This window comes from Morone saxatilis, unplaced genomic scaffold (assembly GCF_004916995.1).
Source record: "Morone saxatilis isolate NCDOM2014 unplaced genomic scaffold, NCSU_SB_2.0 Contig24, whole genome shotgun sequence".
Lineage (NCBI taxonomy): Eukaryota > Metazoa > Chordata > Actinopteri > Moronidae > Morone > Morone saxatilis.
Window position 1 is genome coordinate 16598776 of NW_023339807.1, and position 27198 is coordinate 16625973.

At 39.9% G+C, this 27198-nt stretch overlaps 5 protein-coding genes across 5 annotated transcripts; 3 read left to right on the forward strand and 2 right to left on the reverse strand.

Moving 5' to 3' along the window:
• The first annotated feature begins 3280 nt into the window (after positions 1 to 3280).
• On the forward strand, positions 3281 to 6802 carry rcvrn2 (recoverin 2). Its single transcript, XM_035672711.1, has 3 exons — positions 3281 to 3661; positions 5734 to 5845; positions 6315 to 6802. Exons 1-3 carry the CDS (start codon positions 3281 to 3283, stop codon positions 6401 to 6403), a joined length of 582 nt encoding a protein of 193 aa, XP_035528604.1. The 3' UTR covers positions 6404 to 6802.
• A 257-nt stretch (positions 6803 to 7059) lies between these two features.
• si:ch211-149k23.9 (germ cell-specific gene 1-like protein) lies at positions 7060 to 12720 on the reverse strand. Its single transcript, XM_035672672.1, has 6 exons — positions 12165 to 12720; positions 9244 to 9426; positions 9039 to 9086; positions 8775 to 8927; positions 8516 to 8627; positions 7060 to 8388 (listed from the first exon to the last, which is right to left on the reverse strand). Exons 1-6 carry the CDS (start codon positions 12358 to 12360, stop codon positions 8016 to 8018), a joined length of 1065 nt encoding a protein of 354 aa, XP_035528565.1. The 5' UTR covers positions 12361 to 12720; the 3' UTR covers positions 7060 to 8015.
• Positions 12721 to 15278: 2558 nt separating this feature from the next.
• On the reverse strand, positions 15279 to 17810 carry atg12 (ATG12 autophagy related 12 homolog (S. cerevisiae)). The gene is made up of 4 exons (XM_035672720.1): positions 17684 to 17810; positions 16571 to 16707; positions 16396 to 16458; positions 15279 to 15473 (listed from the first exon to the last, which is right to left on the reverse strand). Exons 1-4 carry the CDS (start codon positions 17775 to 17777, stop codon positions 15414 to 15416), a joined length of 354 nt encoding a protein of 117 aa, XP_035528613.1. The 5' UTR covers positions 17778 to 17810; the 3' UTR covers positions 15279 to 15413.
• A 17-nt stretch (positions 17811 to 17827) lies between these two features.
• isoc2 (isochorismatase domain containing 2) lies at positions 17828 to 20562 on the forward strand. Its single transcript, XM_035672708.1, has 7 exons — positions 17828 to 17966; positions 18158 to 18235; positions 18600 to 18724; positions 18824 to 19036; positions 19703 to 19773; positions 19901 to 20018; positions 20393 to 20562. Coding segments are annotated over exons 2-7 (594 nt in total). The 5' UTR covers positions 17828 to 17966; positions 18158 to 18234; the 3' UTR covers positions 20459 to 20562.
• A 223-nt stretch (positions 20563 to 20785) lies between these two features.
• Positions 20786 to 26920, forward strand: foxj2 (forkhead box J2). The gene is made up of 10 exons (XM_035672614.1): positions 20786 to 21044; positions 21299 to 21719; positions 21880 to 21954; positions 22074 to 22160; positions 23017 to 23154; positions 23238 to 23721; positions 23816 to 23959; positions 24057 to 24158; positions 24749 to 25090; positions 25196 to 26920. The coding sequence occupies exons 2-10, from the start codon at positions 21390 to 21392 to the stop codon at positions 25312 to 25314; spliced, it is 1821 nt and encodes a 606-aa protein (XP_035528507.1). The 5' UTR covers positions 20786 to 21044; positions 21299 to 21389; the 3' UTR covers positions 25315 to 26920.
• The last annotated feature ends 278 nt before the right edge of the window (positions 26921 to 27198 follow it).

A 27198-nucleotide genomic window follows, 5' to 3' on the forward strand; every position in this document is an offset into this window, starting at 1 on the left:
ACATTTCCCCAAAAATACAGCCTGATATATTCGGTATCTTTGTGAACTTTGGTATATACACTACAATTTAAAGTAAAGCTTTGTGGCTGCGCAGCATAAGTATGTAATGAGTGACCCACTGGCGGACTGGATTAAAAAGCTAGAAAAAAAGAATAAGAGAATACTAAAGAGATTTTAATCGGTAGTAGCTCCAAGCGATAGTAAGTTTAAGGTACAAATACAGATTAAATCTTTGTTTTTTTCGGTCTCTCACACTGGAACCAACAAAGATTGGAGACTATATGATAACTATAATGCATTCAGTTTAACATAAGCCTGACTATCTTCAACCCAGTGAATTCTTAACAGGTCAGGTTGTAAAATCATGTTACACAAACAAAAATGCTCTCTAAATCTTTACTTTTTAATCAGTTAAATAAAACATGAATATGAAAGAGTAGGACACTTGCTTACACAAGAAAGTGGGACGATTAATGATGAAAAATGATGACTTTAGAAAAATTAAAATGTTGTATTTTATATAAAAAATATAGCATTGCTTACCTCAGTGTTGAATCAGGAGTTTCGGTGTCAGTGGAAGTCGTGTTAAGTGAAGATCCTTTAAATTCATAGATGTGATTTTTTTCCCCCCAGGTATGTGAGTGATTTTAGTGAAAGCGTAAAAGTGCTGCTGACTTTCTCTCTGGACAATGGGACTAGAAATGGGAACATGGGGTGCTGTTACGGTTATCATACACGTCACAACCTGAGGCCTCACAAGATGGTGGACACAAGTGTCAAGATTGTTGTCATCGTTTGTTTGTTCCTCTCTTTCCTTGTGTTCAGTAGGAAGCTCTTGTCTGTCATTAAGCATCATTATGACCCATTACCAGATATTTATCTAGGAACAACTCCCTTCCTCTTTTCCTCTCTCTTTCAGTCTTTGTTTTTGGAGTTGTGTCCCACCAAGGCATTGTTTGGGCTGGGAATGGACTTTCTTTTTTAAAGCATTTTCCTGTTCAGCATTCCTATTTGTCATGTCTCTGGAAGTGAGTCGGATATTATTTCATTAAATCCTTTCGATGTGTACTATTCAACCTTATGACTATCTATGGTAGGGAGTTCTCTTATGTTCTGCTATAGAGGACAAGTTGAAAATTCACATTGATATTGGGCTGTTCATTTGGGAAATTATCATTATTAATCACAAAAAAATTAAAACAAACTTTTCTGTTACCAAGTGGAGTGTTGTTGACAAATTTGCAGTATATATGTCAGTGCTGACGTTAAACTGGCTCCCAGGTTCATGCTGTAACACAGGTGAAACTTGATACTGCCAGTTAATAGCCTATAATGCTGACGAGCCAACTGGTAGGTTGCCAGTGGTGAGTAACTGTCCTAATTGCAGATATATTTAGATGTGTTGGCTTCTACTATTGACAAACTTTCACCCATTACTGTACAACTTTTTATTACTGCCTGCTAAATAAATATATACATCGTATTTAGTGTTGCAAAGCAACGTAAGGCGTTACAACTTTATCATTGTGTTAAGATTGCGCTTAGACAGCCACACCTCACCTTCTCCCCAAGCAGAAAAACATTTCAAAAGTGACCACAAATCCTTTCTTGCTCTAGCTCTAGGTCAGATGTCAGGGATTGTTTTGTCGAGGGGAGGGGGTAATTCTTTTGGCCATGGCGCTCACAGGATAATGATGATGGTAATTGGCTTGGGTGGGATGGGGCGGAGCATTAGTAATCCAATAGATGGACTCACTTAGAATATATATATATATAGCAAAGAAAATCCTGCTCCAAAAATAAGACATGAATGATAATCATACAGTGTTGGGCTACTAATGCGGTTAATAGCATGAATTCTTCAATCTGTCCTGTCTCAATATAAAGTACTCACCCTTATTTGTAACACATGGAATTTACTATATACCCCCACCTCCGAGCTAAGTTAGCCAGAAACAGTTAAGATAATCAAGATAATACTTGCAGACACAAATAAAACAGACTGATGACGTAAATGTGTCAGCCAGCGTCATGAACTAAGTTTGATCTGCTAGTTACTGTGACCCCTCCTGTAGGGCGATGGCTGTGGACAGTAAAGATGGAGGCAGCCCAAAAGACTGGGCCTGCCAACAGGCTGGGTAGAAACAGAGCGTGCATGTTTTTGTCGATCAATATGTAAAACAGAGCAGAATTTGGCCGCCCAACAATAAAACATAATTTTACAGAGTAAGGAATGAGAGGCAACACTTAAAAAAAAAAAAAACAAGCTAGTGACAGAAGAGTCAGTGAAAGGAGGATGAGATGAAAGCTCATGTAGGACAGGAAGAAGGTCAACGAGAAGGCCAGCAGTGATTGTGTGAGGGGCGTACGTGGGATTTGGGTTGAGGTGGGTGGAAGAGGGAGTTAAACTGCTTGGACAGATGGTTGTCTGGAATTAGATCAGTGGTCAACTAAACCTATTGAAAGGCCACAACTGAAATAGCAGACATACTGCTGGAGAACATAAAGCTAGCTCGGAAAACCCACCTGAGGCCTTATTTCCCAGAACGTGTATGCTAATCTGTTGGGCAGTATAAAAAAAATAATGTTTAAGTTTTTATGATTCTGCAGCACTTACTAATACTTCTCAGTTTCAGAAAGCAGTCGTAACTACAAGGATACAGTGAAATGCATTGAACCTCTGTTGATTGATTAATATTTGAGTTATTAAGTAAGAATAATTCTTGGACACCACAAGGCACTAACTTAGAATTCCTAATGTTTATGAATAATAATAACAACAGGGGAATGAACTCAACATGGTCATATACTGTAGATATTTCTAGGTGTCTAGTCCCAATAGAGAAAATTAGAATGCGGGGGTTCATTTTAGTCAAGAGCTCAGCCACCTTAAATCCCGCATTAACAGAATTAACCCAGTCGTCCATGGTAGGAGTGTGTTTCCCCCAGCCCTCCTTATCTCTCAGTGACTCGCTGTCAAGACAGACACACTCAATTCTCCAGCCATCATCTGCTCACACAACACACAGGTAAGCTTTCCCTACATTTCTGATCAATGTGTGATTTACTGAAAAATATGAATGAATTATTATCAAATTAAGGATTTCATGAGTGAACAATGTGTGTAAATCAGCATTTTTTTTTGCAGTCACTTGCAGGGTTTCCTTTGGCATCTAAAATCCACAGGAGTGAACACAGGAGAAGAAAAACTCAGGTGGCAAAGATTTGCCTGTGAGTTTATCAGGACTGACACTCTACTAAGAAACTCAAAGCAACTACAATGGGAAATTCAACCAGTAGTGCATTATCAAAGGAGATCCTGGAGGACCTGAAGCTCAGCACCATTTTCACTGAACATGAGATCAGCCAGTGGTATGAGAACTTCCAGAAGCAGTGCCCGACGGGGCGCATAACACCGGAAGAGTTTGAGCAGATCTACACCCGCTTCTTTCCTGAGAGCGATGCCAAGAGCTACGCACGGCATGTGTTTCGCTCCTTTGACACCAACGATGATGGCACTTTGGACTTCAAGGAGTACATCATTGCACTGCACATGACCTCCACTGGAAGGACAACCCGAAAACTGGAGTGGGCCTTCTCACTGTTTGATGTAGACAAGAACGGATACATCAACAAGACAGAAGTGACAGAGATCTGCCAGGTGAGCGGTGTAACACAGTAGGGATCAAAAGATGAGACTCTCCTGGTTCTAGTGTGAGCTGTTCATTGTATCCACTGTTTCTACAGTGTGATGATATATCTTTTTCTAAACATTTTGCTTCTTTTGATAGAAATTAATTTGATATTCTTCTATTATAGAGAGTAGTATCAAACTGTTGACTAGGAATGCTAAGGACAGAAAGGCTATTTTATTTTACCATAATGTTCATCTGTATTGCTATTATAAACATATAATATTTTATTACTTGACATAATGCAATCAAATATAATAGTCTTGTAGTGAATACTACTTTTTAAAGTTTATAGTGTTCAATTTTGTTCACTTTTGAGTTTTCGATTTAACTTTATGGTCATTTCGAAGCAATCGCTTTGGAGAATAATTGATGGACTGCATCATATTGCATCATCATCAGTTCTTCTTTGTGTGCTCACTCCTGTTAAAGTCCTTGTAAAATGAAAAGGTACCATCTCTCTCATGGTATGCAGGTCTCAGTACTAATTGCCAGCCCAATAAACCAGCCTATGTGAGCCTCAAACTCCTGATAATCTGTGTGATGACAGGTTCAGCTCTCAGACAATGTAGGCAGTCCTACTCTTAAGCAAGGCTACTCTTGTATTGCTCTATCAGTAGAGCAACTGCTCATCATCCCTGAGTCTAATCCATGTTTCTTTTATTCACCAGGCTGCCACTTTGAACTGTTAGATTTATTTATGTAAATTACTATATAATAGCTTTTAGCCATTGTTTTCATATAATTAAAAGTCAGTCGGATGAAGGCTGTAAAGTTTTTAGACAAATGAAATAGATTTGTAAGAGGTTTAGACAGATCAGCTGAGGATCCAGCTGGCATGGTAATGGGATTTAATTCCTGGCCAACTGGCTTGTGTCCATATGCATCATGTTTACAACTGATGCACAAAATAGCTACATTTTAAGCCACCCTGCCAAAGGTTCAACAACCTACAACAAAATTAGACCATGGAGAGGTAAGCAAAACAGATGTGCTATATGCACAGAAGATAATATCATTATTACAGAAAGATATCTGCTTTCATGTGCGGGTTTAAAGTGGGAAACAAGCAAATGAGGAAGGCAGGACTAGCCAATATTAGTTTAGTCTAGTATCGTACATTACACTGATAGGCTAGACTAGTTAAGAGAGGGTGTAAATACAGTGTGTCTGTAGTGATACAGGCTATCAACATTTGCATCTGACTGCTTGATAAAGATCTGGTTCTTGTAAAAATGACCAGTATCTACTTGTCACCTACCATCTCATAGTGTGAACCTTACAGACCACAAGATCAGAGGGGCAAAGTGGAGGGACAGTCTAGGGAGAAAAGACATGACATCTTGGTGTTTGGCCTGCGGCCTGAGTCTTGGCACTAATCCATGTTAATCTAGGTGTCTTAAATATGGGAGATGAGTGCTCCCTCTCTAAGTGGGACACACACTTAAAGACCTGAACCTAAAGTGCACAGTCATTTACAATCTGCTGCATTCCAAGTGGCACATTGCAGATTAACTGTCTCTTAAAAATGACACACAGGCCTGAATGTGCTGCTGTGAGCTGCTTGATCATTAATTTGGACACAACCAGTCTACAAGTAACAAGTAAATTGTGATGGCAAAGACCCCCTAGATCGCTATTCTAGCTTCATTTGGTAGGCAAATCAGCTGTCATGTGGGGATTGCAGGTTACAGTTTGTGTAAGATTTGATTTGGTTGTGTTGAGCCAAATTGCAGAGTATGCAATGGCTAATAACAGTAATCAGGCACTAGACATAAGACAATCACAAGGAGAAAGTACTGGCTTGTAGCTTTTCTCGAAATGTCAAGTTGTTTTGCATCAGAGGCTCGATAAACCACACATACACACGAGACCCTAATTAACCTAAAAAGGCAATGAGCTTACTCACTTGTCTTACAGGCTCCACGCTTCTCGGCTTGTACACGTTTGATTTATGTGCTCTGTTGACGTTCCATACATTATTTCTGTGAGAGAAATGATGCAGCATTTATCACCGATCTTATACCCAACCCCCTCTCAGGCCATATTTAAGCTGATCCCCAAGGAGGAGCAGAGCAAGCTACCAGAGGATGAGAACACACCCGAGAAGAGAGCCAACAAGCTGTGGTCTTACTTCGAAAAGAAAGACAACGGTGAGTGAAATAACACGTGTCTACACATTATGACCCCGCAGTGCATGACAGGTCATTGTGTTCTTATCCCCTTTGTATTTATGTTAGAGAAAGATAAAATCAGCTTAAGCTCTTACTAACTTTCTTCAGCAGCTGTTCTTACATCCTGTACTGAAGATTACATTTTACCATCAGCTGTTAGGCTTAATAATAATACAAGCAATAAATCCACCTGGGGCCATATCCCTAGTTACAGCATCACTTGTGTCATGCAAGCCTCAAGTGACTCCACTGCATTGCATGCTACTGTCACACAGACACACACACACACACACACAAACACACCCACACAGGAGATAAGACCGGATTTCTTAGATAAGAGTCATTATTCAACCTCATCTTTGCCCCACACTCCATGCTGTACATCTTGTTTACCCTTTTTGTCCCACTATAACATAACATCTCTTACTCTTTCTTTTTGCCCTCATAGAGCGACTGGCTGAAGGGGAGTTCATCCAAGGAGTGATTGAAAATGAGAATGCAATGCGTCTTATCCACTACGAACCAGTCAATCAATAAACTCGTTCCTAGTTTATCTCCTCTCCTCCTGCCCCTAGTTAGACTCGCTCTCTTCTGTTGAACTTTTATTTTTTTCCAGCCTCAGATGCTTTCTCCTTCCACCTGTTTACTTCACTCAACCCCGCTGTGTAAATACTCTTCTCTGCAGTGTCTTGGTTTCAACTCACTTTTACTAATGTTTGTCAATGTATTTATATCAAATAGAGGCTAAAAGACGTCAATTGTGGCATAGTGTTTTAAAATGTTTCTAGCTAAAAAGATGATTTATGGTGACTATATTGATCTGATATATAGTTTGTATATCTATCTAAATTAATGTTATTAATGACAATTATAATGAAGTATCATGCCCGACTGTTAGGCTCATTAAAGCTTTTTTACAGAACTGGAAATGTCTTAATAGAGGCTGTAGCTCTCAAGGGTTGTACTTTATTCACTGTACAATAAATTAAAGGTTTTCTCATACACCTGCGCCTTGAAAATCAATTTATTTATCTTTCCCAAAAAAACAATAAATTCCCCCATGGCCTAGAAACATACTGTATAATATAATGATGATAGTTGACAAAAATGGTGCTTTCGGTCTTAAGTTTTCAATTGTATTTATCCCAGACAGCAAATCCAGGATTATCCCAAATGTATAACATACAGACATTCCTAAAGTCAATGTAAGTACATTTATTTAACTTAAGAAATTATTGTGTGTATAATTTTACGTAAACACAGTAAATACCAGAGTGTAATATCCATTTAAAAACAATTATTTCCCTGAAAGTGTTTTCATGGTGCAGACTGTTGTGTGTGTGTGCAGTCTGTGGGTGTGCATGCCTGCATTTCCTTCCAACTTTCAACCCCCCACAACCTGCTCCACCCCTTCACATGCCTACCATCTCTCCTCACTCTATTCCTCCTTTTTCCCATCCAACTCGGGATTACTGGTTTACACATAATCTTCTGTTCAACATCAGAGAGCAGACTTTTCAAAATCTCTGTAATCTTTCTATCTCTATGTGTCTATCTTATGGGTTTGTCTGCGCATCTGCAGAGAGGCCGTGTTTGTTTGTAGCTCCCTGTATTTTGATGCATTACATCAAAATGCTGTATCTGTCCAAAGTTTGTCACAAGAGAGATGAGCATGTTGAATGTCCCGCTCAGATAAAATATTGTATATTTACTCTAAAGGACAGGCTGTTCTGTTTAGGTATCAACAGGAGAAGAAACAACCATCCATTATGCAATTAAATGCTCATTGAGATGACTGTTGTTGTCCTGATAGATTGCATGTTAATATATAAACAATAAAATAATATAAACATATATGCATTAACATATAGAGACATGCATTTACTTTCCTACCATGAGGCACTGAGACCTAGAAAACATGCAGTCTTATATGCCAGTGTGACCTATACATACATTGTAGTCTTTACATTTTGATATGTAGTGATTTCACTGGCCTTGAAGTGCATTAGTATGTCCCAACTTCATTGAAAGTCAAAGAGGAAGAAAAACAGGATGTGTTCGCTCACATTGATCCTTCTCCAGCACAGCAAAAGTGTCTTTCCTTTTTTGAGTTTTTCAGCCCTTTTAGTTGATGGACATAAACGATCCCCTAACAAGGCGAATCAACTCGGTCCATGGCCTCCTCCATCTCATCCATCTCTCTCTCACAGTCTTCACACCCCTCTGGCCCACAGCCACCTACTAAAACCAACGTCGGTACGTCCCCATTCCCCACTCCAACCACGCTGCCATTCGGGGCCCACGCTACGTCAATCATGCCGTCTGGACACTGCAATAAGCCGCTGACAGAGTAGAGCCCGCCACCTGGAACAACCTCGTCATAGGAAGGAGCGTGAGTGGCAGCTCTTGCTTCCTCCAAACGGAGCCTCTGTCTGCGACGGAGCTCGATTATGGTCTTTGTGTAAGAGTTGAGTGTGACCACAGCTGCCCCCATACAGCAACTGAAGGACACCCAGGCAAGACTGTGAACAGAGGAGGTTATGAATAATTAAAGAGAGAAGAGAAAAATACCCTGTAAATAACAAGTACTTTATGCATATGCTTGAATAATACATGTTTATATGCTGTCGCTAAAGAGCAGCCACCTACGCAAATGACCAGCCGTAGTCCCAGGACTGAGGCCTCCAGTCTTTGGGGCCCACAATGACTGTCATCTGAAATACTGTGGTGTACATCATATGGGCCACCATCCCAAGGAGACCTACAGGGGAGATGAAACAAACAACAGACAGAACAAATGGGGGTTAACTTAGTTTAGAAAACAAATATGACAATGCAAAAAGAGAATGATGTATGTAGAAGGAGGTGATTATATAGTAATGTAAAACTGAAGGACACTAAGTCTCACCTGATAACACAGTACAGATAGCTGCATAGGCATTGATTTTCAGTGAGTGCATCTCTTTATGGGAACACAAGACTTCCAGCCACATCAGTAAGAAGCCCATCCCCAAGAGACCAATGTATGTAAACTCTGAAATAACTGACAGCCAGAGCACACCTGCGACATTCGAAAATACATACACAGTTAACAAACATGCATCCTTATAAATGCTTAAAGGAGGCTAATAATAATATTGTTTTTATATTTTGGCACTGATACATAACTCACCTTGTGTTTCTCCAGGTGTTAACTCTATAAAGCTTCGACATTTCTCCCCTGCCAACAAAATAAATAGGATAGAAAACATTATTTCAGTTCAAAAGAAAATATTTTGTTAAGAACTGAGACTGAAAATAACCTTAAAATTTTCTTAAAAGTTTAACTAAAGTTGACCCAGTTTTTGTGTGATTAGCCGTGTGTTTTGTGGTCTCACCATCGCTGTGTTTCTCACAGCTTTCCCAGAAACCTGTGTGAAAGTATCTGAAAGCAAACTTGTCTTCTCCCGTCTCCCAGATGTAGTGAACCGCATTGGCCAGCTGCCTCTGTCTGATCTTGGCCAGCTCGTCCCTCCTGGCTGGAGACAGTGTGCGGTTGAAGGGGTTCTGAGTGGGACTCTCTGTGTGACAATTAAAAGAGTATTTTAGATTCATTTTTTAGCTGCTTATTCCTGATATGGATAATGGAGTTGGTTGCAGGAGCAGAACCAGATATGCACTGGTTGGACCGTCTCTTCACAGCTCTTTACACACAGAGACATCGACACATTCATACACAATCTGTATCCTCTAAATAACAGCGACTTGGATTTCTTTCAAATATGGGAGGAAACCCGCAATATCATGCAAACTTCAAACAAACACCCTCAGAACCCACTTCCTGTGAGGCACCAGCATTCATGACTGATTTACTCCAAAACACAAACGTACAGTACATACATGTGCAGGCAAGCAGATGCATAAATACACAGAATGCCTCAAAAACATCATCATCACAATAGGTTCTCTGACTGATAGACTCTGATTTTCCATTTTCAAAAACATAATGCACAAAAAAGCCAGATGATTAAATTGGCAAACACACAGATGTGTGTTAAAACACAAACATGCAGGTGTGTGTTAATGATGAATTACTGGAGGTCCAAATGGAGAAAGACTACATGCTTTAGACTGAGTTATCGATACAAAGCAGTGAGCACAAAACACCTGCAAGTCTGTTAATGCAGGTTTGTCAGCCAGCACGTCTTCATCCCATGTGTGTATTTGTAAATCTGGTTTGGAAGCATAAGGGAGACTTAAATCTGTCACTGTAAAGGTAGATCTTAGTACACAAAGTACATGTAGTGATCAAAGTTGATTCCTTTATGCAGTAAGAGCTTTTAATCTCAGTGTGGATTAAGTATATCTGTTGAGAAATTTAAAAACCACACAGCAGGCGGTGTAAACCTCTCCTCCATGAATGAATAAACCTTTGGGACCGACCCTCACACCCCCACAGATTAATACTAAGCCATAATTACATTCACTATGGGACAAAGGTATGGGCGAAAAGAGATTAAAAAACATTAAAACCAAGGACATTCAATTTCTAACAGGGGGGGAGAAGCCTGTCAGTTTATCCAGTCAGATTAACTCGAGGTATTGGTTCTTATGCAGTGGCACAGTGCAAAGATCAAGAAATTCAATACTTGGGTTCAGCAGTCAGGGCCAAACCTTTTGTGACGTCAGTGTCAGGAAGCTGCATTTTATGACTAATGACACGAGATGATGCATAATTACAAACTGTCCATATGCACAGACACTCAAACAAAGATTTGACATGTATGTATACACCCTTAATATCCACTTTACTTGGTACACCTGGCCAGTTTCCATTAAAGAGTTGAGCAAACTCTGCACTTGATAGAGTCTGCTGATGAAGGCTGTGAGATGTAGTTGAAAGCTCCAGAAAAAGCTTGTAAGTAGTCCTTGATTTAGGACTGTTTTGTAAAATGATGGTGATTTTTTAGAAGTACATAAATGACAAAAATATTGGACTATCATTACATCCCTAAAAATTAGACAGGTCTCTGAAATTAACTAAAGCCACCTTTATTAAAGCATCTTAAAACAATAATGCTTCACCTTGCTGAGATTTCTAACCTGTGGCTGTGACGGCTGTTACCTGGTCACTAACAATGTTTCAGCATTCAAACACAAAAGCCTGACGCCAAGAAAACATCACATGACTGTTGACGTCAGGTAGGGTGAATCCATGAACTTGTGCTGTATTATAACACGTTCATGAGCATTACAGCATGCTCATGAACGTGTTCGAACACATATCGGGATTGTTCACCAGGCAACTTTTTGTAGTCACTGTCTGTTCATGTTCTTACTGTAGCTTTAGCCACTTGTTCTTAACCAACAAGAGGGTTATTTAGAGTTGTCTTCTTTTGATTTAGGCCAACTCAAAGCTTAATATTCTGAAATACTCCTATTCACCAGTGTGGAACATAGCAAAGTACATTTAGTCAAGTATTGTACTAAATGTTGAGGCACTTCTACTTCACTTCAGTGTCTTTATACTTTATAACTTCATACTTCTGCTTCACTACATTTCAATATTAATAATAACATATTAATTCATATTATATGTTCCAGAAATATTGTAATTTTTATTCCACAAGATTATTTTATGGCAATTATTTGCAGATTCTACATAAGAATCATGATCATCTAATAAAATTGGATGTCCAGGAGAAGTTAATTAGTTAAAATTATCTCCATGTTAACCAGCTACAACATTAACATTAATGTTGCTGCATCAGAAATACTAATTTAAATGCAGGACATTTACTTGTAATGGAGTAATTTCACACTGTGGTATCAGTACTTTTACTTAAATAAAGGATCTGAATTGCATCACTGTAACACACAAGTTACAAGATATATGTTGTTATTTTCATAATTGGTGCTTCCTTGCTCTTAGATAAAACAACAAAAAATTATAAAATTGAAAAACAAGTCAACCTCAAAAATCCCTGGAACAAGAGACGCTTAACTCTGTATAGGTGACACCTGAAATCAAATAAGTGTTTTTGTTCAAGCATCTTTCTTATCGTTAAGTTCATCTGAACAGTAACTAAACTTTCCCACCCTGACTTCATATTTAAATGCCCTGCTGAGACACACACATTTGTCACACTGTCAAAATAAATGAAGCGGGAGGTGCACCTCAAGAAGTGGATATTAAAAAATATTTATGTACACCGATTAGTTATAGTCCAAGGACCCCTAACAGAAGAACAATAGAGAGAAACAACCAAGCAACAGGAAGCAGTGTGGAGAAGTGAAAGATAATGTGACATCTCAGTACCTGTGGTGTAAGGCTCGCTGTTGTTCTGACCACAGTTCTTCATTTTGACAGGCGAAAGGCAGAGGGGCTTGACCACCTTGTGAGTGCCCTCACACCAGTAAGAGGTGCACAGAGCCAGGATGGAGAGGGCCAGAGCCAGAGTGGTCAAGGTCAGGGAGAGCAGGGAGCGAGAGCGACGAGACATACCCTCCAGCATGGCCACACAGGAGAAGAGGGAGGCAGGGGGGAGGCCAGAGAGAGAGATGGGGGGAGGTAAGTAAGGTAAAGAGGGGGCAGACTGCACGTGGGAAGAGGACAAACAGGACAGAATGTACAACTGCAGTCACAGATGTAGCTGAGAGGGTAGGACAGATGCTTTGGGGTGGTTTTAAAAGGTGATGAGCTGCCAGGTTTAAACGGAAAGCAAAGATAAATGTGATGTAACTGTAACAGAAAGAAGATGACAAAACACAGCTGACACAACGATACTGTAAAGTCAACGTGATTAAAAGAGAGGAAGATAAAGCGAGCGCGAGAGAGAGAGAGGAGGGAGCGGGATAAGATGCTCTGAAGTTGATACACGTGGGAAAGGCCAGATGGAACCCAAATAAATGAACAAGAGGGGATTTAGGTAGACAATGGTTCACAGTAGGAGAAAACAGTGGGATGTAAGGACAGTATGCTGGCCAGACAGCTTTAATGTGATATCCTGCTATTGAACCATCCCCTCACCTCAGCACCCGTCGACCCTCTCGTGTGCACTTATTAGATCGACGTGACTCGACCGAAAAAGCACAAGGTCATTTAAAAATACTAGAATTCATCATTAAAAGCTGTATATCTAAACAGGTGATAGCGGACATCCTTAAACCCAAGTCATCACCTGGCACTGAAATAAATGTTTGTTTGGGACACACAAAGGCTAAAACCAGGGTGTCCATATGGTGACATGTAAGTCTGTTCAATGTTCCTTGAGTCAGTAAGACTCAAGCCTTAAAACTGCCTGAGGTCAGATAAATCCAACAGCTGTGTTCATGAAGAGGGGTTATATATAATATGTGCTCTCCTGTGACCCGGGCTAATATCTTCCTGATTCCTGATAACCACACTCAGACCTGACCCTGCCGCTCATTACGAGCTCCACTGCTGGACCCTGTGTAGAAGACAAGACGGAGGGGAGCAAATAAAACAAAACAAGAGATTACTTTTTTTGATGAAATTATGGATAAGCCACAGATCTAAATGAAATTTTTGCTAGTAATCCCTGATAATCTGCTTTAATCTGTTTGTGTTAGGTGTGTTTTAGTGTGAAGTGCATTCTGACCATATCTGCTTTCTCTCTCTCATGCAATGTCTCCCTGTCAGCCAACAGCACCTTAAATACAACAGAGTGAACATGAGTTAAACTGGTGATTTTAGCACAAGCCTGAATCTACACTGCTATCTGAATAATGCTGACAAGAAATACACGAAGAAACAACTTTGGGAAAAAGGAAATGCAAAAAATGTAACGGATGCGCCGAATTAGATCACTGTGGCTACTAAAGGCACACATTTTCAATGACAATAATCTACAATCTGTACATTTCTGCAGATTATTATGTGTAATACTTGCAGTGCCCAAAGAATAAGGACAGCCGGCTTTAAGTGAAATGTATGCGCCCATGGTTTAAAAAAAAATACATATTTCATGAAAACATCACCATTATTGCCTCCAATGTAAAGACAGTTTCTTCTTAATTAAGAACATGACTCTTAACATATTGAACATACACTAGTGTGACCAACATAAGTTTGCAAAAGTTTACAGTATGAACATGTTGGATGCATGCCAATCCTTTAATTTAACTTAAATTACTATCATGAAGAACACTAGTATAACCTTTTGTTAATCTTACAAGAAAACTGGAAATTGTTCAAGAGAAAAACAGAAATCTGTGATAAACATAATTGTTTCTCAGAGGAGTCGACGGGTTTGCCTGTCTTGACAAATATTAAGAGGCTGATTAGAAACTGGGCACACATTTGCCTAATTGAACCTGTAGTCACCAGCAAAATATGTAAACACTCAACTTAAATAAGAAAAGCTATACACATAAGTTATTGTTAAGGCTGTAAGGACTATTTCCTCTATTAATCATTTAGTCTATAGCTGTCAGAAAATAGTGAAAAATGCCCATTGTCTAGAGCTCTTCATATAACATTTTATCTTAACATCAGTCCTAAACCCAAAGCTCTTTAGTTTACTATCATACATCAGACAAAAGCATCAGAATCTCTCATTTGAAAAGCTGAAAGCAGCAAATGGTATTTTCATTGTAAAAAATGACTGAAACAATTAATCTGCTATCAGAATAGTTGCTGATTAACTTTCTCTTTTGATTGACGCATCATTTCAGCTCTATTTATTTTAAATAATCAGACAAGTACCTACCAAAGAGCCTTCTCTTGTCCCTTGAAGTACTTCTGGTCAAATAAGAGGTAACTACCACAGTAAAACAACTTTTAGCTGTCACTTCTTTTAGTCCTCTAAACCTACAATCCTCCGTTATCTCTGCCTTCTTCAAGTACCCACAATCAAAAAGCTCAAGAGCTTGATTTGAGTCGCTCCATCTTGATTCTACGTGTCACTAACCTCCTCATATTTTCCCTCTGTATACATCCCAAGTATTCCTCCCCCTGGATGAGCATCAGTGACCCTTACCTCTCAAGCTGCACTCCCCACCTTTAATCCTCCCGGCCAATAGTCGGACAGAGATGCAAAACTGGTGGAGCGACAGAGTGTCTGTCTCCACGCCACTCTCTTTTCTGTCTTTCTTGGGAATTTATGTCACAAACCCATCCTGAATCATGTAATCCCTCTAAGTCCATCTGTTACTGTAGTGCCCCCTCTCTTCCTATGCCTGTCCCTTTTCAGAGGTGGTTCCTTCTCAACCTCCCTAAACCTTTACCACCAGTTTAAGCTCCTCGCCAATTTGACTTTTCTTAGGTATTCAATTATTATATTAAGGGTATAAAACTATAAACCAACTTATCCCCTAATCAGCACAAGGGCTGTGCAAAGCTAAATCCCCTGCCCACTAAGTTTTCTATTTTTGGTGCCAAAAGTGACACATTAAAAACAGTGGAAAGAGCTTCACATAGTCAGTATAATTTATTTACAATATGTATGTACAGAAAAAGTGAAAGAAAACAAATGGCAAAAAAGGAAAAAAAGGAAGGGGAATTTAAGAGAAGGGGGAGGTCCACAGTGGAGTTGAAGAAAGCAGTTTAACCCCAGGCTTGAGATTTACAGTAATGCAGAACCAGCTTTCCATCGCTGCCAAAACACTGAAAAGAGACAGAAACAAATACACAAAAGGTAAATGTTAAATAAAACAGTAAGACAGAAGAGTGATGTGACAGTACAGTTACAGACTGATTGTGTTGATATTGAGCTGTCGAGCAGTGAGAGCGGTGGGATGAGCAAACATCCACTGTGAATTCTGGACTTTGAAGTCTTTGCTGTTACTTATCAAGACATTAATCACTGGCCAAGGGTTTTGGCATGTGACACATGGAGCTCCCCTCTTACTGCCCCCTCTGCTGGTCACAGCTCCACATGGCCCATTAACTTCTATGGCCACTTACATGGGCTACTATTTTAATATTTAATTAAAGGCGAAGAGACTATACCAATATGGTAAAGAGTAAGACACTGGTTATCTGTTCTAAATGTGACTTCGGCTGAAGCCTGACTGGGCTGAAGTTTATCTGTTAGAGGATGTATTATATACAATATGACACATTTATATTAAGTGTTACAATATATTAAAGTCTTGAAAAAGACTGAAAAAGGTGAACAGACAGTTAATATACTTGTTAGTATACAAGTAAATTAGTATACAAGTACAGGTCCTCATTAGGCTTGGAACATTTGCTTCACTTACTGAATAAATAAAGCAAAACAAGACTTAAAGTTATGTTGTTGGCAAGTTGTCTAGCAAACATGAATAAACTAATCTTCTCTGTGTAAAAGTGTTTTATTAGGAGACAAGTTAAGATTGTGTGCAAGGTCCACAACTATCAATCATCTGCTTGTTGATGATACAGTTGAAAATGCTAGTTAGTGGACATCGAGATTATTTTGTTACACATACTATTCCCAAAGTCAAGAATGAACTGGTTTCATCTGCTTTAGGTTAAGAAAATTGAGGTATAGGTATACGACACACTACAGTCACAGGTAATTAATGTGTTTATATATACTCACATCAAAGAGGATTCCTACATCTTGATCCGGGGAAGGAGCAAAAGCTTGGTTAACATAAATGAACTGAAAAAAAACAACAACAGACAGAGTTATACATAAAGAACTGAAAAACCTCTAGCATGATTTCTGAGTTTCTGTCCAAGTCTTTATTTTGGTAGACAAACTTCATTCTTACCAGTTGTTCATTGGCATCAAGCTTGAGGAAGCGAGAGATGAACTGAGACAGGGACTGTACTGTCCTTCCTCTGTCCACCGCCCACTTCTTTGTTTTCATTATCGGAGTGTCTCCCACAGCCTTCAGCAACACATCAACTATAAAAATTGAGGAAATAAAAAGTGAAACTGCTGCTGCTGTCACCCAGACTGGTCCAGGCAAATCTAAACAATGTACAGTTCAGAGGAACTTCTGGAGAAGTGTTTGTTAAATCCATTACCACATAACCACAATGCATGATGGCTTGCTTCCACTAAATAATTCAGAGAATATTCATAATATATATATATATGTGTGTGTGTGTGTGTGTACCCCCATATACAAAGTGACTGTACATACAGAGTTTATCTTATTCTCATGTACTAGACCATGAACTAGAGTCAGTGTGCTGGTGGCATTTATTTACTGTAATATGATCATTTTTTATTCAAATCTAGGAAATACCAAGGAATATTAACAGATCAAAAGTAGAAGTTTGGCCAGACAACTGCATAAAGACAATGATCCTGGTTTGAATCAATGGGTTTTAACTTATGGTTGTTAATAACAAGCAAAGCTTTGACATGTATGAAACGAACTCATTTGGAAAAACATCCTTAAATTCAATCTCACATAGATAACAACAATGTTAAACGTAAGTATGTCTTGCAAATCCATAACAAACCTATTATATATTTCTAACCCCAAACGCGAAGCACGATATTTAATGTTACAATAAACTGAGTGTGTGACAGCTTTAAACTAATCTTGTTAGCATAGCCTTAATAAGTTAATGAATGATGTAAACAAACATCTTCTCTGAACAAAAAGTATCCTAGAAGAGAATGATTTTACTTAATAAATATTAGCATTAGCTTTAGCCTCTCCACAAACCGGAAGTACCACGTGATAAAAAGCTACATGTTTATTGGCTAAAACAGAAAAAATACAGCCTTCCTATTGGCCAGAATCTCTGTCAGTTGTCTTTACGTCATACCCCCGGAAGTGTTTCCCATCGCACTAACAACAATACTCGTAAACACATATTATTCGCCGTTATTGAGTTGAATTTTTCGATATATCACGCTTTCTCACTCTTTTTCTTCTCTTCATTTGTCGTCGAGTCGTCCGACGGTGGCTGTGACTCCTCTTTCTGCGTGTCTGTGGGGGACTCTGCGCTGTCACACATCTTCAGGTGACCACTGTGGGCTGACTGTGGGGTCCCGCCCCCCTCCTCAGCCAGCAACACGATTCGCGGCAGACGTCGGCTCCCATTGGCTCAACGAAACGTCAATCACCCAGACGCGTAATCCTATTGGTCAATGCGCTTCTGGAAAAAAGGCTGTTGAACTTGTGTGTCTTCTGAGCTACATGCTAGGTTAGTTACTATTGTTTTGACTTTGAAATATATATTTGTTGATAACGTAGCTGTTTCACAATTAATTCAGGTGATGGTTGTGTGTTTATTAATCCTGTGATATGCTGTTTTGGGGGAAATATTGAATGCATTCTTCCTCTTTCACATGCAAGTAAAACAGGTAAATATCCTCTTGGTTTACAATAACACAGGACACACTTTAACCTGACAGCTGAACTTTCTACAGTCCTGTTGGACCTGTCACCCTCTCCTCACAATCGGACCAGACAGTAAGTTCACTTTATTATGGTCGCTCTTATTCGTGTTAAGCTATTATACTACTTGGTCTCATCTTTTTACAAGACAATGCAACACACCATTGAGGAAATATTTCGTACAAGGAAGAGAACATATTTCCTTCTTAAGTAAACACAAATCGCACCAACTGGAAAAACATATGTGTCAGTGTGAAAGCTGTTTGCTAAATAATGCTGCAACAAACTGTGTATATGACATTCAGTATTATTGTTCAAAGCTTCAGTGTTTTAATGTCCACTGACCTTTCATCCTCAACACTGCACTTGTATCTAAATATGTCATATCAGTGAGTGTATCTGAGCACTATTTGTTGTTTTTGTGACCTCGCTCTGGCAGTGGCAGGCATTGGCAGGCTCTCCACTAAGGATGCAGTGCTCTTCTTGTGTGACATGCAAGAGAAGTTCAGACCCAACATCTTCCAGTTCACCAACATCGTCAGCAACGCGTCCAGATTGCTCCAGGTCGAACTATCTCAGCCACAGCCTCGAACATTAATACGTAAGCATTAATTATTTGAAGAGATCTAATCAAACCTGCCTGCTCTCTCCTCCTTCGCGCAGGCCAGTCGTGTTCTGGGCATCCCCGCGATTTTGACCGAGCAGTACCCTAAAGGCTTGGGACCCACGGTACCAGAGCTGGGAGCAGCAGACCTGACAGCTCATGCTAAAACCTCATTCACCATGATGATAGAGGAGGTGGAGAAGGAGCTGCAGGCCCTGGGGAACCCCAAACAGGCTATACTGTGTGGAATAGAGGCACACGCCTGTATTGCAGTAAGACCACATCACTGTTTCTGCAGCTTGGCTGTTAAAAAGGCCCCATAAAGACAACTGGAAGCCCCTTGCTTACATGTAATGAATACATTCATATTTATTTTAGGTTTTGCCCATAATTATAATTGTAGTTATAGTTAAACAGGAAACACAATTATTTGCAGGTTTGATTCCCAGTTTGGGTTTCCTGCTGTTCTAAAAGAAGGATGTCTTATATAGATAGATAGATAACTTTATTAATCCCACAATGGGGAAATTCACTTGTCACAGCAGCATTTGAGTGAAATAGATAGATAGAAATTAATAATAATAATAAATACAGATAAAAACAGGAACAGTTGCGTACAGCAGGTCCAAGTTCTTATGCATTCTTGCATGAATTCTTAATAAATAAATAAAATATTTATATCTTTAATCAATGATGCCTTTCATCAGTGGCCCTCAAAATGTAAAGAATTACAGAAACGGACTCTAACAAAATTTCATAATAATTTATAATGCATCAGAATATGTTTGTATTATATTTACGTTGAGTATTGGGGAGATGATGATGTGACAGACAATTATTAAGCTATTATGCTATTATTAAGTAATGTAATTGTTGTGCCACAGAACTTACACAGTAGTTTAATGAATAAGGACCTTTGGTTCTTGTCTTTTCCTCAGTGCACAACATATGACCTGCTTGAAAAAGGAATTGAGGTTCACATTGTTGCTGATGCGGTCTCATCCAGAAGGTGTCTTTGTTTTTTTCTCCTATAGAACATTGTTATCACCTGCATTAAATAAACATTTGCTCCTGTGTTTGTGTGGAAACCATATACGTATGTGTGTGTTTTACCTCTTTTGTGTCTCCCTCCACAGCCAGACAGACCGTTTGTTTGCTCTGTCCCGGCTGAAGCAGAGTGGAGCTTACCTCACCACCACAGAGGCTGTTCTGCTGCAGCTGGTTCAAGATGCTAAACACCCCAACTTCAAGGAGGTGCTTACTAGAGCTGCTTTCTGTCATTTTACCTGTTACCAATGTCTCCTACTCTCTGAGTTACTTGTTTGTTTAGAAGTGTCGTAAATGTACAGTAAGCCTAGTGGTGTACTCCAAAAGTGTCCTCAGACTGCTGTCAAAAACAGTGCAGGAATAAATCGCTGCAGGAAAAAATACACTTGCTACAACCTTTATCATGACATTGACGAGTGCAGTGAGACTTATTATTCTGCAGTGATAAAACCCAAATGTTTTCCTGAAGTCGTAAAGCTGCCATGTTGGCCCTTGTAAATGTGCCAAATATTGATTCTGAGTATGCTGCCAGCCAAAGTAATGAAAGTGACAAACACATATTCTTTCAACTTTATTGACAGATCCAGAGGCTTTTGGCCCACCCATCCCCCGACACCGGCCTCCTCTCCTTCTTCAGCGCTCTGTAGGGAGATCATCACCTGTCATTCTGTTACACAAATAATGTACAGAACTTCACTGTTTCCAACATCCTGATAAAGTGCTTCAATAAAAGTGACGCTGCTACTTTAAATTTGTTCTGCCGTCTGCTTTTGTGCTCATGTCTCTGAAACGGTTTTAGGTGAAACTCACAGGTTGTTTCTCTTTATTGATATCCTGGTGAGCCCACAGCTGCAGGGGCTTCTGCTTTAAGTTTCGAGAAGCTGAAGAGGTGGGGCCAGCTCACAGAGGCGGGCTCTAGGAGTGACATCACAAAGGGGGAGGAGTGAGTGACGTAATTCTGGTATATCCAGAAAGGGAGGGGAAGGAGAGAGAGAGAGAGGGAGAGAGAGAAAAAGGAAGCTCTCCGATAAGTTTTTGTGTATATTTCTCCAAAGTTACACAAACTTTCACAAAGCTAAAGGTATGTTTGGAGGCCTTGTGGGGATCGACATGCTGAGGAGAGAGATCTGAAGGGAAGGACGGACACCAGTTTGTCAGCAGTTATGCACAGCTGATGACAACATCAAATATTAACACTTTTTAAGGCCTTGGGCCTCGAGTGACTATACAGAGGTAAGCAAGCCACTCTTCTTCCTCAGAAAATAGAAAGAGTAGGTATGGTACAGTTGATATGTGTATATACTGTCACATCCATGCAATGTCTTTGCTTGTGAATGAATAGTTTCCAGAGTGTCTTGTGTCTGAACTTACTGGTTTGTGACTGACGGTGGTTAGAAGTACAGGAACAGGACAGTTGATAGTGTTACATTACAGGCAGGAGGGACTCTACTACAGCATTATCTCTGTGTTTGTGATTGTCTCTACAGTGTCCAAAGTAAAGAAAAAGTAAAAGGACGTGTGGATTCAGCCACTTCCTCTTCTGATCCCTCAGATCCCGCACGGAGAGAAAGAGAGACAATGTCCTCTGACCTGGACTCCAGTCTCACCAGCATTGACTGGCTGCCTCAGCTGGGAATCAGCAGCCTGCGCTCGGGGAGAGAAAGAAGAGGAGCAGGAGGAGGGGAGAGGGACAAGAAGAAAGACAGAGGGAGGGAGAGGGGAGACTTCCTGCCCTCTGTGCCGGACCCCTCTCCTTCCAACTGCAAAGGGAAACCCCCTCACAGTTATGCCACTCTAATTGCCATGGCAATAGCAGCTGCACCTGAGAGGAAGTTGAGTTTGAATGACATCTACACCTGGATCAGCGACACTTTCCCCTACTACAGCCGAGCCGGACGTGGATGGAAAGTAAGAAAGAAGCTTTATTGTAAAAAAACATGAGTATACGAGAACAGTTTTAACGTTTAAGTAGTTGGTTTGGTGATTTGCATTCAGTTTGAATATTTTTTGCAACACCAACTGGTACAAGAATGACTTATTTCCTTATGTAACTTTGTGTCTTTAACAGAACTCCATTCGGCATAATTTGTCACTAAATAAATGCTTCAGGAAAGTTCCTCGACCACAGAATGACCCCGGCAAGGTGAATTACATTTTATGTTCTAATTTTGTAAGAGTATATGTGTTTTTGCATCGTGTTAGATGGCGAAATTATTGCTTAAAAGAGTGTAAAGTTAACAACGTGTACTGTAATTTGTCCAGGGTTCCTATTGGACGATGGATGGACCTGCAGAGGGGAATCAAGTGAGGGCACCTAAACGTCCCTATCCAGAGGAGGAAGAGGAGGATGTATGTTGTTTAATCTTACTCATAAAGTACAAGCTTGAGATTCTGGTATTTTATTCCCATATTTTTGCTGTAATTAGTAAGTAATTAATAAGTTTCTTGACAAATTAAGATTTTGAATGAAAAACATTCAATAATGAATGAATTAAAGCTCTAAACTAACACTCTGAAGGGACAGGTTAACCAAAAACCTTTCCTACTTTACTTCTAGTGGTATTTAGCCACACAGATACTGGTCTTGGTTTTATTTGTCCAATGAAATGAAATTGAAAATGAAAAATGAAAAAGTGCATTTAAAATTCAGCACCAACATGTCCTGGTTACTCTTTATAACCTGCATGCCTTTGTGTCATCAGTTATAATAGCGGCTACTTTCTATGGAAGAAATTGTTTCCATTAGTCACCATTCACTTGTAGTTTATAGACGTGGATGCAGAAATCAAAACTTGTACATTGTAGTATGTATTTTTCATATTGTATTTTGGGTGAACCGAACCTTAAAAGGACCAGTGTGTAGGATTTAGTTGCATTGCCAAAGACGTAAACGCCCCTATTTAGAGCCAGTGTTTGGTTTGTCCCTTCTGGGCGACTGTAAAAACATGGCGGTTTAACATGGCGGACTCGATGGAAGGCGACCCAAAGTGTCTGTAGATATAAAAGGCTCATTATAAGATGACAAAAACATAATGATTATACACTAATGAAAACATAGGGATGAATATTATATTACATTTCTGCCAGTAGATCATCCTAAATGTTACACACTGGACCTTTAACTTGAATAAACTTGGGTAATGCTACTTTTAGTTTACTACAGGATTTCAATACCTTTACCAATTCTATCGCTCTGCTGTTACAGGGGACACAAGCAGCGAGAGAACCCTCTCCTCATCAACCACAACCAACCTCCCACACAGACCAGCGGCTTCTAAACGCAGAGCCACTGGGAGGCATCCAGTCACCCCAGTCTGCCTCCCTCTCTCCTCCTCCATGCAAGGTAGAGTCACTTTCTCTCGTCTTTTTTCATCAAAGCCGGGTTTTCTGGGTGCTTATAATATATAATGTCTTTTATCTTCACAGCAACAGTCACCCTACATGCCAAGCCCCGTGTCCAGTCTCCCTGTCCCTCATCCGTCTGTCTCTCCTTCAGCCGGACTCCAACCTACTGCCCCCATGTCCTCTATCAATTCTTTCCCCCATCCTCTTCCATCTGGCCCCACTTTCTCAATGCCCTCTGCTTCGGCTACACCTCTGTGCACTGCCAGTATGTCTACAGCCTCTCCTGCTGCTCCCTCTTTCTCTGATGCCTTTCCTGCTAACTCGGAGCCTGTGTGCGTCTCCACCTTCTCCTGCGCTCCAAACTCAGTGCCTGTGTCTGTATGCACTGTGTCAGGACCCACTCACTCTTCAGTATTTTCATCTGTCGCCGCCCCCCCAGTTGTCTTATTAAACTCCTCCACCGATCCTCCGCTCCGCTTCACCTTCGACGAGCTAAATTTACCCGACTTGTACGCGTCTTTCAAGTCTCTCGTCAAGACCATGCGGGAGAGAGGAGGCTCACAGTGTAAGTACCTTGTGTGTGGGTATGTCAACTCTATAAGGTGTGCATTATATACATAAACAGCTTGGATGAGTGACTTTGTTTTTGTTCTTTCTAGCGGATGTCATTCCCCTGGCTGTTCTGAGCAATGACACTACCCCCCTTCACACTCCAACTCTGCTGCCAATGTCTCCTCATCCTGCACCTGCACCACCTCCACCCGCCGCACACCCTCCTGAGACAGAGCGTGTTACACATCACAGTAAGTCTCACACGACCCTATCAAACCCCCAGAAATGCTTGGAATTGTATTTAAACCAGCAACATAACACACCTTGCCTTCCTCCCTTCCACTTTAGCTGTGCCACCTGACTGGTTCAGTAACCCAGATTCTCTGAAGGAGAGCTTCCGCATTGCCAGCAATCTAGACTGGGCAAACATAGACCTCTCTGGTCACCCAGGTCTGTGCTGTTTACCAGAGTCTCGTTTAAAGGGTCAGTTCACCCAAAATTATAAAAATAACATATTTTCTCACTTTCTTTCTCAACAGTTTACTCTGGTTAATCTACAAAACTTTATCAGACTTCACAGTTGATCAGTCAGTTAGTTGATTGGCAAAAAATTGCAAATATTTTGATTATCAAATAATTTCAACCACATTCCCAAACAAAAACACCAGACATTTCAAATCTAAAATATAAAGATTTGATGCTTTATTTTTGTTATATGTGAAGATTTCACCAACTTATTTTATAGCCAAAAAAAGACCATTTGAGAAATTAGGTTTCAGATAATAAAAATATTATTACTTGCAGCATGGTAAATACCACCAAGTACACTAGAAAATGTTTTTTTTTTGCATTTTTGGTGAACTGACCCTATTGTAACATGTACGAAGATTTTACTAGTTTAAGATTCCTTTATTAGTGGCAGATAATTAAACAATATGATAATTATTGAGACCTTTGCAAACGGTTAGACATGTTGAGTAAATGCATCATCTGCACCTCTCTTGTAACCTTTTTTGTTCCCCTCACTTTCTGTCCCCCAGACCTACTGGAGAGTATGCGCCAGGCGGAGCTCTGCGACTGGGCCCTGGACCCAGCGCTCTTTACTTCCCTCTGTGACTCTCTGAACCGCTTCTTCACTCAGAAAGGCATGATCACCTCTGGCAGTAACTCCCCACTAGCCCTCGGCGCACCTCACTCCTTACAGGTCCCACAATTCACCACCAATCCTCCTCCTACCCTCGCCAGCCTCACTCACCCCTCACCCCTCCCCTACTCTCCCATAGTTCCTCTTGCCAGCGGAGCGCAGCCGCCCCGGAGGTCTCTGCACATGCAGGGTCAGGGACTTCAAAGACCACAGTTAACACAACCTGCAAGCACAACAGGTAAGAGGTTTTCTTTTTAACTTTTTAGTACCAAATCCCCTCCTTTTCTTGCCTTCCTGCACCAGTTATATGCTAACTTAAACCATGTTTCTCTTTCGGGCTCAGCTGGGATGCAGCCTCAGCCTCAGTCTATGACACCACGACAGCGTCCTCCATTAAAGAGTCTGCACAGCAACAGTGAGGAGATCCAGGATGACTTTGATTGGGATTCTCTGCTCGCTTGACCCCCGCTGACGGGGCGGAGATACATTTAGAACAGAACTTTTCAGAGAAATGTGGCTCTTCAGTCATCTTCACTAAACTCTACGCAGAAGCCGTCCAGCTGTTGTGCATCTTGAAGCTTCTTCGAGAGCATGTTTGGGATCAAGTATGACTGAATGCTGTATTTCAAGGTTGAAAAAGTTGTATGTTTTTTCACCTTTATTCAAATTCATATGCTGTAGTAACTTTTGTTTAGCTTATGTTTTCCAGGTAATTGGCAGGGTGTTTTTTTTTTCTATTGGATTGTAGATTTATACGTGTAATGTAAATTTATTCATCACATTATTGTACTCTGCAGCAGTAAAAAAATAAATAAAAGGAATATACATAAAGCATTAACTACAGAGCAAGCATGAAACAAGCCAAACACAGATCCTGTGTTTTTGTTTTATTTCATAAATTCCTTTTGATTTTTTTTCCATTTTTCTTTTCAAATGTGAATGTTCACAGTCATCACCACACAAAATTCAACCTTACCCGATAAAAGAGATATTTTCTTGTTGATATAAAATAACAATAAATTCATCAAACTAAATTAAAAGAACAGCATGGAGCATGTCGCCAAGTCCCTGTTTTTTTTCCTTTCATTCATTGAAATAATTGTCTCTCTTTTTTTTTTTTTTTTTTTTAAAAGAAGCATCAGTGTCTCTCTCCCCGAAGGAAAGAGGGATGAAACACAAGGACAGTGGTGCTCTGGGACACCTGTACACCAGGGATCTCATATGAAATGTGTGACTGGAAAAAAACAACTAATGCTTCTGATCAATTAAAAAAAAAAAAAAAGTGAAATAAGATTGGCAGAGAAATGTGTGACCCTTATAACACCTCATTTGAAATCCCAACATTACATAGTATTAATACAAGTGACAATTTTTAAAAACAAAAATAATGGATCATTTCATTTCTTCCTTTCTGAGTCACTGAAATAAGATCGGACACAGGAAAAATGGAGACAGATATCTATACATATACACAGAAACAGGCATTTACACTATTGCATACTCACAAATGAGCATTCGTATTCTCATTCACACATCGCTGAAAACACACACATTCAACAAACATCCCAACATTTTTCCCCATCGGACCACAGATGTCAGAGCACTCTTTAGTTTTCTACAATAAATCAGGAAGAAAAAAAAATAAGCATTTGATTTAAATGGCATCAACGAGGGATTTTCCTTGTTTATTTGTTCCCAAAAATTGGAAAAAATAAATTACACTTAACATTAAATTAAATTAAAAGTGAAATAGTTGAAAGAATTTGACCACATTGTGCCTGAAATGTTAATGCAGGTTTTTCAGTCCGTATCTAAGTCTGGAGTTCATTAAAAATCATCCTTCATGCACTGGTTTCATTTCAGTGATTCAGTGTTTGTCTTCATTCTAGAGGAAGAAAAGAGGAAGAGGAAGGTGCAACAGTTTCTCTGTTCAGTTTGTTAGTGGCTATGTCCCCTCTCCCTCCATCTGTCTCTCTCAGTGCAGTAAAATTAGAATAGTGACACTACTGAAAAAGCCTCCTGCTCTCACAGACTTACCTTCATCTCAAGACAGGACTGAAAAAAAAAACATAAGATGAAGAACAATACAGAAACGGAACAGGATTAAAACAAAATAAATAGATCTCTATTTCCCGCCCACAAACAACCCATAATGAAATGAAAGGAACTAAATGTGGAAAAATTATTCTGAAATGAAAATAATGCTTTTGAATGAAAAGATAAACATAATTTTTGATTTTTTCTTTTTTTCTTTAAATATAGAGATGTACACATTTTTTTCTTTTTGGACACAAATTGTGTTGGGGGGGGGGGGGGAATGAACAGGGGCAGCAGGTACGACAGAGG

Coding starts and splice junctions, on each gene's coding strand:
- rcvrn2 (XM_035672711.1), top strand. CDS start 3,281: ATGGGAAATTCAACCAGTAGTGCATTATCAAAGGAGATCCTGGAGGAC. Junction 3,662..5,733: donor AAGTGACAGAGATCTGCCAG/GTGAGCGGTGTA, acceptor ACCCCCTCTCAG/GCCATATTTAAGCTGATCCC. Junction 5,846..6,314: donor CTTCGAAAAGAAAGACAACG/GTGAGTGAAATA, acceptor TTGCCCTCATAG/AGCGACTGGCTGAAGGGGAG.
- si:ch211-149k23.9 (XM_035672672.1), bottom strand. CDS start 12,360: ATGCTGGAGGGTATGTCTCGTCGCTCTCGCTCCCTGCTCTCCCTGACC. Junction 9,087..9,243: donor CTGTGAGAAACACAGCGATG/GTGAGACCACAA, acceptor TTTTGTTGGCAG/GGGAGAAATGTCGAAGCTTT. Junction 8,928..9,038: donor AACACCTGGAGAAACACAAG/GTGAGTTATGTA, acceptor CGAATGTCGCAG/GTGTGCTCTGGCTGTCAGTT.
- atg12 (XM_035672720.1), bottom strand. CDS start 17,777: ATGTGTGACAGCGCAGAGTCCCCCACAGACACGCAGAAAGAGGAGTCA. Junction 16,708..17,683: donor AAATGAAGAGAAGAAAAAGA/GTGAGAAAGCGT, acceptor CAATTTTTATAG/TTGATGTGTTGCTGAAGGCT. Junction 16,459..16,570: donor TTGATGCCAATGAACAACTG/GTAAGAATGAAG, acceptor GTTTTTTTTCAG/TTCATTTATGTTAACCAAGC.
- isoc2 (XM_035672708.1), top strand. Junction 19,037..19,702: donor AGGCACACGCCTGTATTGCA/GTAAGACCACAT, acceptor TCTTTTCCTCAG/TGCACAACATATGACCTGCT. Junction 20,019..20,392: donor AACACCCCAACTTCAAGGAG/GTGCTTACTAGA, acceptor CTTTATTGACAG/ATCCAGAGGCTTTTGGCCCA.
- foxj2 (XM_035672614.1), top strand. CDS start 21,390: ATGTCCTCTGACCTGGACTCCAGTCTCACCAGCATTGACTGGCTGCCT. Junction 23,155..23,237: donor TCTCTCCTCCTCCATGCAAG/GTAGAGTCACTT, acceptor TTATCTTCACAG/CAACAGTCACCCTACATGCC. Junction 24,159..24,748: donor AGACCTCTCTGGTCACCCAG/GTCTGTGCTGTT, acceptor TCTGTCCCCCAG/ACCTACTGGAGAGTATGCGC.